This window comes from Camelus bactrianus, chromosome 3 (genome assembly GCF_048773025.1).
Source record: "Camelus bactrianus isolate YW-2024 breed Bactrian camel chromosome 3, ASM4877302v1, whole genome shotgun sequence".
NCBI lineage: Eukaryota > Metazoa > Chordata > Mammalia > Artiodactyla > Camelidae > Camelus > Camelus bactrianus.
In genome coordinates this window covers 93,194,482-93,214,459 of record NC_133541.1, presented here as the reverse complement: position 1 = coordinate 93,214,459, position 19,978 = coordinate 93,194,482, and the positions used below count along the sequence as shown (strand labels likewise).

Here is a 19,978-nt window from a genome sequence, read left to right as displayed (position 1 = left end):
GGATTGCCAGCTCAGCAACTCAGTGAGAATGTACCGGCTGACTGGGGGGCTCACTTCTCTGCTCCCCAGGAAGCACCCAGAGCCTTAGGTGGTTGATAAGTGTTTCAGGACTCAGCCTGCATCCACAGAGCATAAATTCCTGCAGGTTCATAGCACCTGGGTCCATCCACCTCTGCCCAGCGTTTAGACCACCTGGGCTGAGCAGACTCCTTGGTCTGACGGGCATACTTTAGCCATCTCTTTAGTCCCTGTGTGCCTCTAGTTATGCCAGATTCAGTATGAGGAACTTTACATGCCTGAGTGATGCTGTCCCCATTCTAAAGATGGGGAAGTGGAGGTCCAGAGAGGTTGGGTTCACTCAACCTAGCATAGCCCATAAGTGAAGGAGAAGGGGTTCGAACTGAGGAGCTTTACTCACTTTCTCTGCAATGACTTTGCACATACTGACCTCATCTCTGGTGTGGTGATGTTACAGTTTAGCACAGATAATATTTATTGGGATTTCAGCAGATCTCTTCTCTCTTAGGGGTCAAGCAATTGTTGTTTGGCTCATATTCCATGGCTGTAGAGTGGCTTTTGCTGGGTTTCTCATTGTTTCCCAAGAAGAGAAACAATAGCTGTGCATCCAGATGTTGAGGTGGAGGGCCAGTGCATGGCAGCCTGGGGCCCACGCAGCCCTCACGGAGCTGGCAGACCTGTGGCTATCATCTAACACTTTTAGCTTCAGGCCCTACTGGACAGTGACACTGAGGAGGCCCCACTGGGGCTAAAAGCACCCAATGCCTGGCCCACCCTTGCTACCTTCCTCAGTCCTGGGCAAAGTGCAGACCCCTGAGCCTAACTGCCCATATGTCTGTCCTGCCAGCACTGCTTTACTTAGTAGCTAACAGGAGGTCATGGTAGCCCCTCTTTGAACCAAAGTCAGTCACCGGTGCTTCTCACACAAAGGCTCCCACTACCCACCCCAAGGCATCCTCCATGGACCCCTGATAGCCTCAGTGTGTCCACTTGGGCTGCAGTGGGCAAGCATTGCACCCTGACCACCATAAGCAATGTTACAGAGGTGCTTGTTACCCCTAAGAGTGCACAGCACTTTGCTGAGCCTTCTCTCTTCAAGCCTTCATTCCTCTTCATTGCCAACAGCTGTTCCCCTCTGGCACTTCCTTTTCCCTCTGGACTTTGGCAGATGGGATCCCAGGGGGAATAGCACAGGGCCCCGTTAATGGTGGGGCCAGCTTCTCCTCTAGGTTCTTGGTCTGTGGTGGTGCAGAGCCACTCTGTATAGTGGTCAGCAGTCTGGCGCCAGGGAGCAGTGCCTGAACCTCACCCTCGCTGCTCTTGGGAACTCTGCTATTCCTCAGAAAGTGGCCCGAGCATCACCTCTGGCCTAGCAGGTCTTTGGCTACAACTTTCTTCAAGGAGACCCCATGGTGGGCCAGGTTATGGGCCTGAGGGGACTCTGCTGTGTCATCCACTGGATCCTTGTCAGATAGGTCGTTACCCTCACATCTTGAAGGCTGGAAGTATCTGTCAGGGCTGGTCTGAGGGCTCTGCCCCCTTGCTTTCTCTGTGTCCCTCAGGGCCAGGGCCTGGCACTGGGAGCTGTGAAGTGGAGTGGAAGGAGTCTGCATCCCTTTGCCCCCAATTATTCTGGCCACTGTGTTAGGCACACCTGTTGCCCCTCTGTCCTTTCCACACCCCAGGAACAAGGATAAGCAAAATGCTATGACCATACAGGAGAGGTGGTACACCTAGGCCCTCGGGCTCAGGAGCCGTTAACTCCAGAGCTGTCAGCTCACACCATGCTCCTGGAAGATATGGAAGCATCTGTCAGCCATGGCCTAGGGCCTGAGCACGTGGTTCTCAGGAAAACTAGGTTGGATGTCTGACTGTCAGGTGTGACTGCTGAGGGCTCTTTGACCTGTCACTGGGAATGGCCCTTCCAGGTGGCCGGCTTCCAGGATACACTGTGTTGCACCAGGAGACTGTACACCCCAGGACCAGCTCAGGGCCTGGCCACGATCAATGGGTTGCTTGTGACTCAAGACAGGTGGGAGGACAAGCCGAGGACCCCTCCCTTGTCTGCCATCAGGTCTCTTCCTTCACCTGCCTGTTGTTCCTGCAGAGTTCATCCTCTCACTTCTGGAGAAGATGCAGACACAGGAGATCCTGAGGATGCTGCGGCTGCCCGAGCTGGGCGACTTGGGCCAGTTTTTCCGAAGCCTCTCAGCCACCACCCTCGTGAGTATGGGTGCGCTGGCCGCCATCCTCGCCTACTGGTTCACTCACCGGCCAAAGGCCTTGCAGCCACCGTGTAATCTCCTGATGCAGTCAGAGGAAGTGGAGGTGAGCAGGGTGGGAGCAGTTGGGCTGGGGGAAGTAGCAAGTAGAGGGCAGGCATCTTAAAGGTAGAAGCCAAACTTGTGGCTTATTTGATCTCAGATTATTCAGAGAATCTCTATGTCCCCATCAGCCAGCCAGCCGGTGGCCCTGGATAGGGTCTCCTATCAGATGCTCCTTCTGCCTTTCCCAGGAACTGAACCCTGGGCAGAGCCTGACCTTGACCTTGTACTGAGTCTCTGATTTGCCTGCTTCTTGGATAGGAGGCCTAAGCACGTTCTCAAGGGGCTGCCAGGTAAATTCCTTTCCAGGCTCTTCCTGTGCCCAGCCCTGGTCTGGAACTGAGACCCAGAGCTGAGCCACCCCAGGGCCCTGCCCTCCCAGAGCACACGGACTCACAGATAGAGCCACTAGGGGGATAAGGGACGGTGGCCCAGCCTGGACAAGGGTGTTCCAGGCTAAGTCTAGAAGGACTGATACAATTTATTTCTTTATTAAGTTTATGAAATCTATTTTGCTTTTTTCCTAAACTTTAATTCTGTTCATTTTGAATAGATAATATATTCACATGGTTCAAAAGAAACCAAAGGATATAGACTGAAAAACTTGTACCTTCTTCCCCTTGCCTCCCAGTTCTCCTCCCCTGAGAACCATGTTAATTAACACTTGTCCATGAGCAAATGTATAGTTGTGTGCCCCCCTTTCAAAATGACATCACACCGTATACACTGTGCAGCACCTTGCTTTTTTCCCCTGACAGTATCTTGCAGATACCCATCACAAGCATGACAGAATTTTGCCTGATGGCAGAGGGCACAGGTAGAGATAGGTCTGGGATCTTCAGGGCATTTTTCCAGCAGAAGAAATAATGTGTGCAGAGGTGCAGGTGTGTGATAATACACCTGGTAGCTTTGGGAAATGGTGATTCATATGGTGTGGCTGGGAGGTGGAGAAGGGCTACAGAGGCGCCAGCAGCCTGTGGTGACCAGCAGCCCTCGGTTTGAAGCCTGGCTGTGCCTCTTACTAGCCATATGGTCCTTGGTAGTTTTCTTACTCTCTGAGCATCAGTTTCCTCAACTGTCAAGTGGACAGTAAAAAGGGTACCTGCTTCCTAAGGTTATAGTAAGGATTTGGTGAGATGATGCAGACAAGGGGCTAAGATGAATATTTTTGGTGAGCTTATAATTGCCACTCACCTGGAGAGGGAAGCCAGGACAAAGCCCCATGGACTGGGCAGGGACCCTTGGGGTGGACAGCCTGGATTTATTTGGGGTTTTCAGTGATAGGAGAGACAGGACCCACTTGTACTGTTAGAAGGGTGGCTTTGGCAGGGGCCAACATGAGGCAGCAACCGGGGCATCTGGGCTGGAGGTGACAGTGGTCTGGATAGGGTCAGGATGGGGGCCTCGGAGTGAGTCACCTTATAGGTCTGGGAGGATGTGGCTTGGGACACAGCTGAGGCCTCCCTTCCTGGAAGGATGGTGCCCTCCCTTGCCTCATCCCCCAGGAGTGCAGGAATCCAGAGCGGCTGTAGTGAAGGAGACAAAGGAGAGAGTGGTAGGAAAGATGAGAGAGGTAAAAGGGGCCCAGATCGTTTAGGGTCTGGTAGCATTTACTCTGTGTGCTACACAGTGGGAATCAGTTCAGATCATGTCACTCACCCTGGCTTAAAGTCCTCCCTGGCTCCCTGTTGCCCTCAACCTAACGTCCAGACTCCTTGCCTTGATCTGCAGCCTCTCCAGCCTCCTTCTTTTACCACTTGGAGCAGCATGAATTGTCTACAGTCCCCCAAGTGCCTCCTGCCCTATGCATTTGCACTCGCTGTTGCCTCTGGTGAGGCTGCCATTCCTTGTTCCTCACCCTGCCCAGTAAACTCCTTTGCATCCTTCAGAACCCAGCTCCACAGCCGCTCCCTGACACACCCGCCACTTGAGCCCCGTCTGTCCCTGGCACAAAGCCCCTTGTTCTGTCATTTCTGTCCCTCGAATGCTAACCTGGTCTAATTATATCTGTCCCCAGCTTCCCACACAGGTCTTACATGGACCCAGTGTTCGAGAAGTACTGGCCAAACAGAAATTTCCACTACAAAGCAACTGAGAGCCTCCTGTGGGTTTGAGTTTGCTTTGTGGCTCTCACATTTTTCTTCAGACCTGATGTTCCAAGAGGTAGTGGGCTGTAGGACAGCCCAGGGCAGTCTGAATAGTGCTCAGAGAAGAGGTGGAGCTGTGGTACTGGAGAGCTGGACTTGGAGAGCTGGGGAGAAGTCGTATGGTGGAAGGGGAAGAGGCAGGAAAGGCCCAGCTCCTTCCCCAGCCCCTGGCTCCCAGGGTGTTCGCTGCCTTTGCATCCGGGGTCTGCTCCACGAAGGGCCCAGGAATCCACTGCCCTATTCCCTCTGTAGCCTTCTGGGCCTCTCTTCCTGGGAAAATACCTTCAACAAGTCCTCAAACTAATTCACATTGTTATGTAAATGAAGGATGGCAGCCTTCTTAGCTGAATCCTGCTGCCAAATGATTCTTGATGTAGGTTCATAGCAGTGACACCTTGGCAGGTTGATCCTGATACCAGAGGGTAGGTAACCTGGCTCCAGCGAACACTCCTCACTCTGTTACATGAGTGAACCATGGGCATGTATGAACGGTAACTGAAGATTCTGACCTGGTATGCTGACCTGGTGTGTGTGTGCTGTGTGCGTGTGGTTGTGTAGTGGTCAAGTGCATACAAGCCATGTGTACATGAACATGTGTAGAGGTTGTGTGTGTGCAGCCCGTGTGTGTAGGCCGTGTGTGTGAGTGCACACAGAGTACATCCCAGTTCCAGCCATGTGGCCCAGGTGTGCATCCAAGCTATGTGCAGCCTAGTGCATGCTGGTGCCTTCTCCTCAGGCCCCTGCCTGCGTCAGCCAGCTTCTCTGGCCTGTGCTTGGCTCATAGGACAGTGGTGGGGCCCGGCGATCCGTGATTGGGGATGGCCCTCAGCTGCTCACCCACTACTATGATGATGCCAGGACCATGTACGAGGTGTTCCGCCGTGGGCTTAGCATCTCAGGTGAGAGGGGCCCTGGGGGCGTGGAGGGGTTGTGGCAGGGGTTGAGCAGGTACGGGGGGTGGGTGATCAAGCATGGTACCAGGGGCAAGGCAGGTGAATCGTGCCCCAGTTCAGAGGAGAGAAGCCATTCTTGTCTCCCCTGCTGTCCAGTCAGACAAGTAGCTGTGTTATGAGGCCAACAGGCTAACATCAGCTTTGTTCCAGCCCTTAAGACTGCTGACCTTAAGCCATCTCTTAGCTCATACTCTGTATTTCCCATTGGCATCCCTTGGTGAGCCTCAAGATTGCCAGGTTATGACATGGTTCTGAACCTGAGCCTCCAGGATGTCTGGATGACCCAGGGTATGGGGCAGAGGGAAGTGGTCACAGTGGGACAACCTGCCACCTCTGCCCAGTGTCCCCCAGGTCTCGTGTGTCCTTTTGGGGCTGCATCACACAGGTCACACTGGGAACTGGCACATGTGTCAGTCCTCATTCCCAGGCCTCCCTGATCCCTGCGGAAATGCCATGCTTGTGTACTTTAGGCCTTCTTGGACTTCAGCAGGTTAGACAGGCAGCTGGGGAGCAGTTCACCTGGTCCATGGACCATCCCCCAGTATGAGGTGTTTATCTAGATGTCTGATGGGCCGGTGCAGGTGGCACCCCAACCCTGCCCTCCTCCCTGGCACAAGGCTTGCTTTTCTCTATGCAGGGAATGGACCCTGTCTTGGCTTCAGGAAACCCAAGCAGCCTTATCAGTGGCTGTCCTACCAGGAGGTAAGTAATAAGAGGGTAGGCCCCACCCTGTCCACCCATGCAGACCTGTAGGCACCCTGAATTCCCACCTGGGGATCTCCCTTCCTTGCTTTCCCATCACTTCCTCATGTCTGTGTACAGGTGGCCAACAGGGCTGAATTTCTAGGGTCTGGACTTCTCCAGCACAGTTGTAAACCATGTACAGATCAGTTTATCGGCGTTTTTGCACAAAATCGGCCAGAGGTGAGCGTCTGCCTTAACTGGTTTTAGAAGTATCTGTGGAGTACAGGGTTTGGTACCATAGAACAGCCCTGTTCCCACTGTCTGAAGGGCCCAGGATAAGAAGAAAAATGGAGATCCTTTGTCTGTGTTACCCTCACTCTCTTGGCTTTGCCCCTATCAGGACAGGACATTCCAGCCATACTCCTACCACACCCTACCCAGCTGCATAAACAGTGGCTCCCTGAGGCATGGGGCAGGGTGGTGTGGGAAGGACCTGGGGATGAAGCTTTTGCAGGCTCTGGGAGTGGGTTTGGGGCTGTTTGGATTCCCATAATTCCCTGGGGGCAGCGTGGTCTGGAAGGCTGTGAGTGATGAAGCACAGCCATTTAGCCTCGTGGATCCCCTGCCTCATGCAGAGGACCAGAACAGAGCGCTCTCAGCATGAGACCCTGAGCAAGGACCCTGGTTGCTTGGGCCTAAGAGCAGTGCAGCCCTCCTGTCTGTTCTGTGCTCCCCCTTCCCCCAACTGTGTGTCTCCACAGTGGATCATCACGGAGCTCGCCTGTTACACGTACTCTATGGTGGTAGTCCCACTCTATGACACGCTGGGCCCTGGAGCAATCCGCTACATCGTCAACACAGGTGAGCCCAACTGCCCCCTCCTGCCACTGGCAGCCAGCCCCCAGACCCCAGCCTCTCAGCTTATGCTGTTTGTCTGACACTGATAAACACTGTTTCCACTCTCGGAGAACCCCGGGGGCTTCCACCTTGGCCCTTGAGTTGGCATCCTGAGTCCAGCTGTCCCCACTTGGACTTCACCTAAAGGCTTCTTCCACAGGGTGGGGCTATCAGGAAGGAGCCTCTACACCAGCCCCCACATAGGCTGCCAACCCTCTGAGTTCCCTTCAGCTTAAGGCAGATACTGGGGGGTGATAAGTAACTCAAGCAGACCTGGAATGTTGGGGCTGAGCCTGAAAAAAGGAATGCTTGGGATCCACCCATGCACTTTCCTCTGGACACAATACATGGCCCATGGCCCATGGCCCACACGGCCTGTCTTACATATTTATTTACACACAAGTATATCATGTGGCCCATGGTTCCACTGCCTGGCACGTGCTGGCCATAGTCACAGCCTGTACCGCACGGCCTGACTCTCCTTGCTGATCCCTGCAGCTGACATCAGCACCGTGATCGTGGATAAACCTCAGAAGGCCGTACTTCTTCTGGAGCACGTGGAGAGGAAGGAGACTCCAGGGCTCAAGCTGATCATCCTCATGGAACCATTTGAGGAAGCTTTGAAAGACAGAGGGCAGGAGTGCGGGGTGGTAATTAAGTCCATGCAGGCTGTGGAGGTGAGGTCTGCTTTGGGGCTGTTTACTGGGCCACAGCTGGTTGGCCACCAAGCCAGAGCTGCTGGTTATCTTCTGCCCTAGGATGGATCTCTTGGGCCATCAAGTGTGTCAGGGTTGAGACAGGGCAGGCTTCACAAGGGCTGGTGCTGGGTTGTGGGGTTGGTACCCACAGGCATCCTCTTCAAGACAGGCAGTTACTGACACAGGTGCCAACAGGCTACCCCATGGCTACTCCCGCCGCCTCATTTCCAGCTAGCTGTCAGCCTGTCTGAGCCTGAGCACTGCAGACATGAGGTCCAGGAGTCTTGAAGAGGTTCCTACAGATGTGTCCCAGACCCCTAACAGCCAGTAGAACTGATTTTTCTTTGTATGGTCTCCCAAGAGGCATCAGGTTGGTGGCAGCTTGTGGCATGCTGGAGTGACACAGGACATCCTGGCCTCTAGGGCCGCAGGCCTTGTTCAGTAGCAGCTGACCCCCACTGCCACTGTGACCACTGGAGCTAGGTCCCTGGGTCCTCCAGTTCTCCTCCTGCCTCCCTATCTGCTCTTAAGTGTACCTGTGGCACCTCTGCCCTCCATGTCTTTAGGGGCCACACCTACACTGGCAGCCCCCATCTGCCCTTCCAGCCCTGACCATTTACCTGGAAGGCCAGACCACCTAGCCATGCTGTCTGGAACATGTGTCCATATAAACCATCTCCCCATTGTGCATGTGCACAGTCCTTAGCCTCTCCCTGGGCCCCAGGCCCTATCTGTGATGTTTGGGTGGCCTAGGCCTAGGCCTGGGTATGTATCTGAGGCCACTGGGGTGATGTCTCCACATGGGCCATGTCTGGGCAGGGAATTCTGGACTCTGGGCTTGGCACAGGAGCAAAGCATACTGTGCTGAGTTTATTTTGATTTTTTTTTTTTATTGATTAGAACTTCTGAGCATTTAAAAGCTGTTTTCCTCTTCCAGGACTGTGGCCAGCAGAATCACCATGTCCCTGTGGTAAGCTTATTCTCCAGCAAGTCTTTACTAAGCACAGTGGTGTGCAGGGCCCATCCTCGCAGACCCCCTCACTATGCACAAGGGTTTGGTAGGGAGGTCGAAGTAGCACCCCTGTGTTAATAAACAGCTCAGGAAATGCCCCCTCGAGGTGCCCAGGACTTCTGTGGATGAGGGTCCAGTGGGGGACCTGGAACAGGAGTCAGACCTTTGGAAGGGAGAAAAAAGGGCAGCCTGTCCTGGCCACCCTCGAGTCTCCAGTAACTTTTCCTTTGAGAATCCTTATGTTTTCCCCTTCAGTGTAGTGAGCTCTTCAGAGGATGGGCTGGACAAGAGCAGCAGCAGAACAGGAAGTGGCTGCCTTGTGGCATCTGCTGTCTTGGTTCTTCTTTGCTTTGTGAACTTTTCTGTGTGTCATCCCCAAGTGATCCTGCCTGGGCTGAGTCATCAGTGAGGGTCACCACCCTCTGAGAGGGGCCGTGTGGGGGCTTTCAGCTTTCTAACCAGGACTCTTGCCTCCAGCCCCCCTCGCACCTTAGCATTTCCCACTCCCTTCCCACCCCTGTGAACTTCCTCATACTCAGGCCTGAGCAGGTCACATCCATGCTTCCCAGGGCCTCTCGTGGGTAGCCCTTAGTGTGTGCCCACTTCCCACACACTGTGCCCCAGCCTTAGACAACTGCTCTCCCACCCTTCAGCCGCCCTGTCTCTTGTGCCTCTATCTGTGTCCAGGGTGGTCCCTCTCCCAGAATACACACCCTTACTTCATCTGGAAAGGTCTGAACTCATGTCAGCTCATCTGGGAAACCATCCTGTACATGCATAGTGGGCTCCTCCCAGGAACCCCAGGACTATGTGTCCAGCACCAGGGCAAGAGTCTGATGTGGAGCACCCTCAGAGTGGGCAGCCCAGTTCCTGGGCTACATCTTCTGTTCCCAAGCCTAATTGCAGACATTTGGAGAAAAGTGGGAAGGAAGGACGCCCTGGGTCACATCCACTAGAAAGGTGAGATCTTTGGCAGAGGCCTAGGTGTGGTCACTGCAGCCCAGTCTCATTAGAATTCAGCTCAGACTCAGGTCAGGGAGGCTGTAGGAGCAGGTGTGAGGTTGGTGGGACATTGATGTCCATGCCCAGTTAGGTTTCCTTGGCTTTCCTTCCCTTTTCCTGGGAACTTGCCTGCTGACCTTTCTGACGATAGCGTGCAGAGCCATACACGTGTGCCAACACACACCTGCATCCTCAAACAGCACACACACACGGGGAATGCACAGAGGGGCTGGCTGGTGGAGAGCCCAGGGATCTTGAGCCCTGGCTGGCCACACTGTGTCTCTTTCAAACACTCCTCTTCTCACCTCTACAGCCCCCGAAACCCAGTGACCTCTCCATTGTGTGTTTCACAAGCGGCACGACAGGTAAGCAGAGGCTCCCAGCTCACAGCCAGGGCCACCTGCACCCTTCCCTGGCAGCCCTGGCAGGGTGACTGCAGGGGTCTCTGGTGACCTCTGTGGGATCAGCTGAGCCTTGTCCTGTACCTGGGTTCCAGATGCTGGGTCCTTCCTGCTGCTCCCAGTGGCCAGCACAAGGCAGCATGGTGTGGCTAGATGTGAATGGACGGTGTGGACTGGGAGGTCCAGGGTGGGAGGGTGCTGTAAGCTTCCCAGAGCTGGGGCCCGGGGCGGACTGGACAGCTGGTCACATCATTCCTCTGTGTGAAGGGGTGCTCACTCCTCTGTCTCCTGCCCCTGCCTGGCCTTTGTGTCAGGGACTGCGGAAGGAGTGTGGGGTTCGGTGTCTGAGAGCTTGGTTTTGAGTCTTAGCCTCCACCACTTTCTGGGGGATCTATGAATCAATCACTTAACTTCTGCACTGCCACTGTCCCCAGTTTCTCACCTGTGATGAGGGTGGTTAAAGGTGCCAAGTAGACGATGGGAAGGTGTGTGAAAGGGCAGGACAGATGCTCTGCAGCTGGGGACTGGTATCCCACGGGCAAGGCTGTCAGAAAGAGGACCGGCAGAACTGACGCACTCCTTGCCTGGTCTGACAGAGGAGCACGTGTATGAGCATCAGCGGGAACAGCCAAGGAAGGCTTCCTGGAGGAGACAGAAGGCACCTGGGGACCATGGCCATAGGCACAGCACTCTGCAGTCTGCAGTGCCCTGTTCACCCTATCACTGTGCCACTGGGCCCTGAGCATGGCCTTTGAGGCAAGCAGGGGTGGGGACTGTCCGAGGGAACCCCAGCAGCACGTGGAGGCAGAGGGCTTGTGTCCTGTTCTCCCACCTCCCAGCACACTACTCTTCCCATTGCTGCCCATGCATCTCATCTGACGACTCAGGAAGTTACTTGCCTTTGTCCTGAAAAGGCAAGAGGTTTCCAGCCTCTTTTTCCATACCGAGGACTGGCCTGCTCTGATGACAGCTTCTGATGGGCAGTGGACTTGGGCCCACCACACCTTCCACGGATGCAGCCTCTAAGGCATTTAGCAGATCCTTGACCTGTCCCACAGGCAGGACTGTCCTTCTGGGTGGATCATGGTAAACATGACTGTTGGATTGAGATGATTTTTGCCATTAACTCACATGGGTTTGAGAATTTCCACCATACTGCTAAAACCCTGTTGGAAGAAAAATAACACATCTCTTGCTGTCCAGAAGCTGATATCCAGAGCCAACCCAGAATTCAAAAGTGCCCTTCAGGTGTATGTTGCTTTTTCTTACGAGTTTCATGATATGAAATTTTGGTGACATGTCCCTCCACCCTGGGTTTGGGGGTGGGTCACTACTGTGGCCTTGGCCTTTAGCTTTGGACCTTTGCTGTCCAAGAGTGCCCTCAGGCTTTTAATAAGTCACTTAGTCACAGACGCTGCCTCCATATCTGGAACAGAACTGACTCAGAAATGTGCTGTTGCCCAGCTGGGGATGGCAGGCCTCGTGTCCAGTGCTTTTCCAGATGATGGAGTCACAATTGGAGGCTGAGCCATCCTGCCCAAGCTCTGTGTGGTGGAAGCAGGATGCATGGAGCCTGGAAAATAGGTTGTTATTTAGTGCCCAAGCCTCACACTCCAAAGGTGTGCCTGGTGCCGGCAGAGCTGGGGAGTGAGCAGGCCTTGTGCCTGGTGTCACCCCACCTGGCTGTACACTTGGATCTCCTTGGCATTAGCCTGAGCCTGCACTGTGCCTCTGGTAGCCATCCTCTAGTCCAGCACGCCACAGCCACGGATACAGCTTCCCTTCCATCAGTGTCCTGGCTCCAGCTTCATCAAGAGTCATATTCATTCAGTGGGGAAGATGGAAAATATGATCTGAACCTGACATTGGATTCATGATTCCGGTGGAATCATTCTGGGAAGATTTTCCTTTTGGTGTATGATGGGAATATCTGTGGAGATTCCCAGAATAAGCCAGTGCTTTGGAGCCCTCGTCAGGCCAAGAATGCCCTGGAGGAGGTGAGAGCTTGGGGTTTGTCTGTACTCAGGGATGGCTAATGGGTGTGAATGTGGTTGGATATTCATTTCAGAATAACCATCAGCTGGACTGGAATCTTAACCACCCCCCCCCAAATAAAAGATAATTTGTGGGTATAACATAGTCCAGTTTGGGGAACTGGGTCCCATGAATGATAGCTCAGATGTATCCTTATGAGTTCATGTACCTTCTCTTCCCAGAGAAGAAAATACAGTGGTCTTTAAAAACCTGTCCTGCTGAGTCTATGTGTTTTCAGCATTCTTACTGTAATTTATGTAGATTCATTCATTCACCTCATTTGTTGACCGTCCTCTATGCATCAGACCTAGTGTTGGAGGCTGAGGACACAGGGATGGACATGACGCAGCCCTGCCCTCATGAGCTCACAGCTCATGTCATGAGACAGTTCAGTACAACGTGGCATCCCAGGGTGCATGGAATACTAGGCCACCGAGAGGCCAGGACAGTGGGACAGAAGGGATTCTCAATCTAAGTAGAGTCCCGAAGGATTGGTAGCTGGAGGAGAAGAGGATGGGCATTCTCAGCAGAGGGAACAGTGTGTGCAGAGGATCGACAGCAAGAAAGAAAATGTTTCTTTGAGAGAGAGTTGATTAAGGAAAAGAGAGGTCTGGTTGCAGGGCCTGGGAACCCTGGCAGGAGAGGAATGATAGGGGTAGGAGTTCCAAATAAAGGCTGACCAAGAGCAGCCAGAGAGGTTAGAGGAGAACAGAACCTGTCAGCATTGTCACGTAGCTGCGCTATACCATAAGACATTGCCACAAAAATACTCACCGGTGCTCTTGGCGAAGGTTCATCATGGGATGGAGGCCAGAAGCAGAAGCTGATTGTGGTGGGCTGAGTAAGGGGTGGGAGAGGAGGATGTCAGTTCAGTAAGTGTGGACAACTCTTACAAGAAGCTTGGCTGTGTCACCAAAAGGCACACTCCAGAGTGTTCCTAGCAACACTTTGAATAGTCACAATCTGGAGACAACTCAAATGCCCATCAGCAATAGAATGGTATGTCAGCAAACAGAAAAGGATACCTCAATGTTGAGTGAAAGAAATCAGGTGCAAAATGTCATATGATTTCTTTTGTTTAAAATGACAAAACATAGTAAAGGACTCTGGTTCCAGAAGTCAGGATAACGGTCACCTTCCAGGATAACGGTGCCCTGGAATGCTGATGATGTTCTGTTTCTTGATCTGGGTGCTAGGGGCCCAGGTAAGTTCACTTTGAAAAAAGTCTATTGAGCTGTACACTTATTTGAGCACTTTTGTATATGTATGTTATACATAAGAGAGTGTTTATTTTTTTATAAAGAGAGATTAGCTGTGAAGGGATGACAGAGAGCAAGAGTGGCAGCTGCCGGGGGCCATGGGGTTGAGGGAGGTGGGGTTTTTGTTGTTTTCCTGGAAATACCTGGAAGTGTTTCTTATGGTTGAGAGGGAGCCACTGGAGGTAGAGGAAAGGGAGGTGATGCTCAGTGGAGCAAAGCCCCCAAAAGTTTGGTTTGGGTTGGGGGAGAGAGGAGGCCTCCAAGTACCAGAAAGAGATGCACCCCACCCAGGGGACAGAGGGAGGAAGAGTGGATTCTGGGGGCCCTCCTCTGTGGAGTAGAAGTCAGGATCATGGCCTGAAGGTGAGGGGCGTCCTGAATAGACCCGAGTCTAGGGGCACCATGTGACAGTTTCTGTAAAGAGACCCCCTCTTGGGCTAGAGACCATGAGCCTCTTGCCTCCCAACTGGGACCTGGAAGTCTCCTCCCAGGGTTTGTTGTCAACATTCACTTCTCCTTTATCCCTTGGCATTTCTCTTGAGATTCTCAGACCGTCCGTCCTTAGGTTATATTACACATGAGCAAGTCGGCCAATCTAGCAGATCTAAAGCTGTATATAGCACAGGACAATATTTTGTGACAGATCTGTTTTTATACTTAATGTTTGGGGGATGTTCCTTTAAAAATTCCAAAATTTGAGAATCCACAGGTGAAAATTTCCAGGTGATACTCTCAGAATAGTTGGTGGGCCTGGGGACTCTGGGATTTACACATAGGAGACAATTCAGAGAAATTTCTTAATATGGGCCTGTGTTTGAGGATGGAAGAACAAGCAGAGGTAAAACAGATCCCACAGATCTTCTTTTCAAAAGGAAGATATTTTAGCAATCATATTTAACATTCTTTTTACAAAATATAATTAAAAAAATCCTGTAACTTTCTGTGTCTCCAGAATCACCTCCGTGATTTGCAGTATGGGTGTAGGTGCCTGAGCACATGTTAAAACCCCGTCCACCACACATCTTGGTCAGACAGAGATGGTGCCATTACTGATGCTTGTCTCTGGCAAATGGGTCACCAGTAAGTTGAGCAAAAGGGCCTTAAGGGATATAATGATGAGAGCAACTTTATTTTTTATCTCCGTCTGTTCCTTTAAACGTTCTCAGTGTGGGTAGTTCTTAGTCTGCCCCTGGATAAAATCTTTAAGCATCTCCTGCCTTTTCTGGTCACTCTCAGATAAGTCCCCTGAGACATGGACACGGTCTCAGTTCAGAATTACAAGTTTCAGTCCACAGTACCACTGGCTGCAGGCTTGGTGGGGAAGACATGGTCTGGCTTCCTCTCTTCCCTTCTGATGGTCCTCCTCCTCCGCCAGCTTGCTAATGAAGGTTTCTGTTCTCTCCCACCAGACAGAAGTGGGGAGGGAGAATGAGTCAGTGGGAAAGGAAAGCTGGGAGATGGTTTAGGGCAAACATTTACAGTGCGCTCTCTGTTTCACGGATGCTTGGACGAGTTCTCCTGATACAGACGGTGCCCCTCCTTTGTCTGTCTGCTCCCTACTCCACTTGTGTGTCAGCTTGTGTGTCAGGTGTACACTCTATTGCTCCTACCCTGATTTTGTGGGGAAATGGACCTGTGGACAAGATTCCTTTTTAAAGCACCGTTCCCATCACCGCTCAGTGTTCCTTCTGCAGACTCTGTATCCAGTTCCTGAGATTTATTGGTGTGTGTGTGTGTGTGTGTGTGTTTTTTTTGTAGCCACATCCTTTTTCCCCTGTCTCATGGACCCCCAGCTGTAGGGAACATGACTGGGTTCTTCAAGTAATCCCAATGAGGGCTGAGTTAGCTTGGGTTTAAGATAGGGATTGGGAGAGAGGACCCCTCATTCTTCCCCTTTTGATGGGCTCTAGAACTCAGAATAGCTGTATCCAAAGAAATCCTCCTCACAAATTCTCCCTCATTCATTCATAGTCTCTCTCTCCCTCTCCCTCTCTGTTATTGAGGTGAAATTCACATATTTTGAAGTGAACAATTCAGTGGCATTTACTACAGTACTCTCTTAATCTCTACTCAGTCCTTTTGTTACCTCTTTCTGGGTGAGGCTTGCAGTTAGTATATTGGTGTCTTTGATATTTCTTGGGTAAGTTCTGCACATGATCTGGCCCCTCACTGTTGGAATTTCGCAGCTATAGTATCTTCTGCCTCAGTGGAAACTTCTAATTTTAATATCTTTTGCCCGTGACTTATGTCCTTAGGCCTTATAGAAGCCCTATGAGGTTGGTGTCACTGTCCCTACTTTTCAGGTTAGGAAACTGAAAGCAGAAAAATTTCCAGTGTTATGCTGACAGTGAGGGGCAAGGCCAGGATTTGAGCCCAGTCAGATCCGTCCAGCAGCAGGGCCGGTGTTGTATCCACCCTCACATGAAATGGTGACCACACAGCCTCCCCCCTCCACCCAGCCCGCTGTGCCCTCAGTCCCCACCTGGCCTCTGTCCTCTGAGCCATCCTAGAAGCCCTGGGCTTCCTCACAAGCAATAGTAAAAGGTCGTGTCAAGACAAAGCGGGAATACCCATGTTCCATCTGTGCTAATGAGCAGGCACGCAGGGCCACCCCCAGCACTCTGTACCTCCAGCCTGGCCTTAGCACAGCTGGCCGCTGGGTTCTGAGGACTAGAGCTGCTCAGACCCAGAGAACTGAGTAGGTCACTGGTGCATGTAAGGAGACGGGGGGCCGAGAGTCCATGCTCCCTGAGGGAGGCAGAAGGGAAAGCACAGGCCACAGATAGCCAGCCCTCCAGGCCTGGGGTCACCCCACCTGTGCAGTTGTCACCTGCCTTCTGGTCTCAAACATCTGGGAACCTCATGGTGGGCTTTGAGTGTCTACAGGATGAAGGTCCCTGACACAGCAGTCCTCTGCCTGGGACTCTGAAGGCGGCTGTGGACAAAGGCCAGAGGCTTGCGTGGACAGTGCTAGGTGTCTGGGACTGCTCAAGGGGTGGCCCCTGGGCTTCTAACTAATTCTCCTTCTTGCTCTCTCCTTTCAGGGAACCCAAAAGGTGCGATGCTCACCCATGGGAACGTGGTGGCTGATTTCTCAGGCTTTCTGAAAGTGACAGAGGTGAATAAAGTAGACTCACTAATGCAAGTGTCTCTTGAGGACACCTTAAGCCTCAGAGGCTTTTTGTGTTTCCTTTTTTCCCCTGATATAATCTGGAATGCCTTTCACAGGCAGGAGTTTTTGTTCTCATTGGAGCAGCCCCACTTTCACGGGCACTTTGAACCCCAAACACTGAAATGACCCATACCTGATAAATATTCAGCTGATTTCTAAGAGTGCTAAGGTCCCAGAAAGAAAAATGTGGAAACTTAGTTCTCATTTTTAACTTCAAAAATTGAGATACCTGTGGTTTTACGTGTACCTTCATTTAGAAGGTAATCCTTAATAACTTGTTTTCCCAAGTAGGTCAGAGTTTAATTCAGTCATTTTGTGTTTAAGGACTATTAGCATCTGAGAAACAGTGACAGTTGCTAATTTTTAAGGCTGTGCTAAAAAAGGTAAATCTAAAATGAAAAAAATCTTGATATCTTGGCCTGACAAAAGCATGTTAGCATTTTTAACCAGCTAAGAAAGGAGGACCTTTTCCCACAAGTGGTGAGTATCTGAATGCACCTTTTCATATAAATTAAGCTTTTCCTCCATTGTGGAAAAAAAATCACTCTCCACATTCACACCAAATGCCATTACGGAGCATATGCCCATGCAGTTATATATTTGGGTAGAAAACCCTGAGAGACGGTTGGTAGCTGAGCCAGGCCGGGAGCCATGAGCAAGGTTCCCAGGGCTTGTCCAAACTCACCTGAAAGCCAGCCCAGCAGTGAAGACCTCTGAAAGAGGGCAGAGAGCAGGGAGGGCAGCCCAGGGGAGCTTGTCCCTGAGCAGAGCCCAGTGGCCAGAGCAGCCCGGTCGCTGAGGCCGGTCCCATCCCGGGGACTGGGATCCTTCTCGGCCTTCCCCTTTAAGGCCCTGTTCCCAGGCCCAGGGCATACAGTCCCTAGTAGGCAGACCTAGGATTCTCTGGGCCCCTTTCTCTGGAAGAAGGACTAGAAAGTGCCAACCATTCGAGACCTTCTGTGCCCAGGTGGCCCAAAGACACTGGTGAAATGGGGCCTGAGGCAGACCCTGCAGCCGTGGGGAGGAGGGGGCGAGCCAGGCTGGCCCTGAAGACTGTGAGTGAGGGGCAGGCCCTCCCAGAGGAGACTTCCCTGCGGAGCCCAACTCCGCTGGTATATGTGTGCTTCAACTGGCTCTTTGCTTCTGCAGATAACCTAGACCCACTGGCGCTTCGACCTAACACTCCGCTTCCTACGCTGCCCTGTTTTTTCTTTCTGCACCTTCCATCTTCCTCTCTCATTTTTCTCTCTCTCTCATCTCATGTCTCTCTCTCTGTCTCCCCCTCTCCCCACTGCCCTTCCCCTCTTCCTGTTTGCCCCTCCAGGTCATTTTCTCTTTATTGTTTTATGACTCTCTTGTCGTCTTCCTGTCAGTGTTTCTTTCCTTTCTGTCTCCCATGCCCGGCACCTGCAGAAAGTGATCTTTCCGAGACAGGACGATGTGCTCATCTCCTTCCTGCCTCTGGCTCACATGTTTGAGAGAGTCATCCAGGTAAGACGCCCGCCTGACTGACCGGGCCTTGCCTGGGCTCCTTCTGTTTTCTTACAGAGTCAGTGGGCTCCCACTTGTGCGGATGTGCACATTTCCTATTTGCCTTTAGCACACATGTTTGAGCGAATGGTGCAGGTAAGGCCCTGGCTTCAGGGAGGCACAGGGTGTGCCCAGAACCCAGAACCCTATCACGGTGTCACTTGTCACTGGTGGCATGAAGTAGAACCGCCCTGTCCTCAGAAGTTGCCACATGGGTCAGAGGACCTTGTCCACCCCACCTGTGCCACCTAGGAGCACTGCTCCAGGGAACACCCAGGCCTGCCCTGTCTCACCTGTGGACAGACCTTGGCTGAGAGAGGCCCTGGCTGACAGCATCTGCTCAGAGAGCGTTGCGGCTCTGCAGAAGTGCTTTCCCATTCAAACTCTGTGCGGTATGGCTCCAATTATGGCCAAAACACCTATATTCCATAACTTCCGTCACTCACAAACCCCTAAAAAAGAAAATAAGACAATAAAGTTGGGGAATCAAACTGTCATGACCCCTCCGGCTGTAGATGGGACTGGCATAATGATTGGCTCTGGGACAGGCCTTGTGGGGACGAAGAGGGAATGGAGGAGTCCACACAAGGTTGTGGGGACAAAGAATTCCCCATGTGTGTGTGTCACTTGAGGGACCAGCCTGTGCACAAAGTGTCTTCAGAGTCTCTCCTGTTTTGCCTTAGGCATGATCTGGTATATCTGGGCATGCTTTCCAGCTTTCCAGACCTGGATTCGAATGCCAGCAGTTACTGTGAACTGGTTTTGTGACTCTGGGCCAGTCCCTTTACCTTTCTGATCTTTGTGTTCCTTATCTGTAAAATGGAGACTAGAAATAGTCTCTACCTTACAGGGCTCCTCTGAGCATTGAAGAAAGGAGCATATACTAGGCCCCTGACATACTCCTAGTCCAATTAGCAACCAGCCAGGCTTCCCCTCAGCCTCCCACAGCCGACATTAGCAGCATTTCCAGTACTTGTGGACACTGCAATCCTCCAGAGTCTCCGAGGTGTCCCTGGGGAGGTCCACAGGCACTCTGAGACATGGAGCAGACACACTGTCAGGATTTGGTACAGCTCAGAGACCTGTCCCTGCTCCAGGGAGGCCCCTGTCCAGGGTTTGGGAGTAAGCGTGAAGGGGCAGGCACCAGTGAGCCTGGCGGCTCCAACATGTCCCGAAGGCTCAGGATTCCACTCTGTCTCCTGCTTCTTGTCTCCGTTTCTGAATGGGACTTAGTGGGAAGGTGGTGAGATATGGGTGTGGGGGGAGTGTCACCTCAGATGGCATTCTTCAGAGTCCCATGGCAGCAGCCAGAGCTGGGTCAGGGGGTCATGGGCGCCCTGCACGTAGAGCAGAGCTTTGCACAGCTCTGGACTGCAGCAGGAGTGACCTCCCTGAGGGACTACCCGCTTCCTGTCCTTTTCCTCCAGTCTGTCGTCTACTGCCATGGAGGGCGCGTGGGCTTCTTCCAGGGAGACATCCGCCTGCTCTCGGATGACATGAAGGCTCTGTGCCCCACCATCTTCCCTGTGGTCCCACGACTGCTGAACAGGATGTACGACAAGGTGAGCCCTGCAGGGAGTCTGGCCAGGCTGAGGGGCACACACTGCTTGTAGGGACAGAGGCTGGAGCCCCAGGCAAGCTTTTTACACCTCCACCCCTAGGTCCTGAAAGTCACCTCCTCTCGTATTCCCTGTTTCTCATCCCTCCTCCTGGGTTCTTCCTAGTCTCCAAAACCCTGACTGGGACACTTTTTCAGGAACCTCTTTCCCTGCACCATGCCTAGACCTTGGTAGTGTTAACCTTTAACTGAATGTCACACGTTCAGTGACCTCCTGCAGGGGCAAAAA

At 52.4% G+C, this 19,978-nt stretch overlaps 1 protein-coding gene across 8 annotated transcripts in view; it reads left to right on the top strand.

The window, feature by feature from the left end:
• Positions 1-19,978, top strand: part of ACSL6 (acyl-CoA synthetase long chain family member 6) — a 62,109-nt gene that overhangs the window by 15,951 nt on the left and 26,180 nt on the right. For 3 of the 8 annotated variants that reach the window (XM_074360627.1, XM_010971578.3, XM_074360625.1), the window contains exons 2-12: positions 2,126-2,346; positions 5,274-5,388; positions 6,080-6,144; positions 6,265-6,366; positions 6,888-6,987; positions 7,522-7,700; positions 8,659-8,691; positions 10,049-10,100; positions 16,474-16,547; positions 18,015-18,092; positions 19,559-19,693. In XM_074360627.1, the coding sequence (XP_074216728.1) occupies positions 2,126-2,346; positions 5,274-5,388; positions 6,080-6,144; positions 6,265-6,366; positions 6,888-6,987; positions 7,522-7,700; positions 8,659-8,691; positions 10,049-10,100; positions 16,474-16,547; positions 18,015-18,092; positions 19,559-19,693 (1,154 nt within the window). Of the gene's footprint in view, positions 1-2,125; positions 2,347-2,520; positions 2,636-5,273; positions 5,389-6,079; positions 6,145-6,264; positions 6,367-6,887; positions 6,988-7,521; positions 7,701-8,658; positions 8,692-10,048; positions 10,101-16,473; positions 16,548-18,014; positions 18,093-18,149; positions 18,228-19,558; positions 19,694-19,978 lie in introns of those variants that run through there. The other 5 variants (XM_074360626.1, XM_045507841.2, XM_045507839.2 and 2 more) reach the window with 5 other exon arrangements.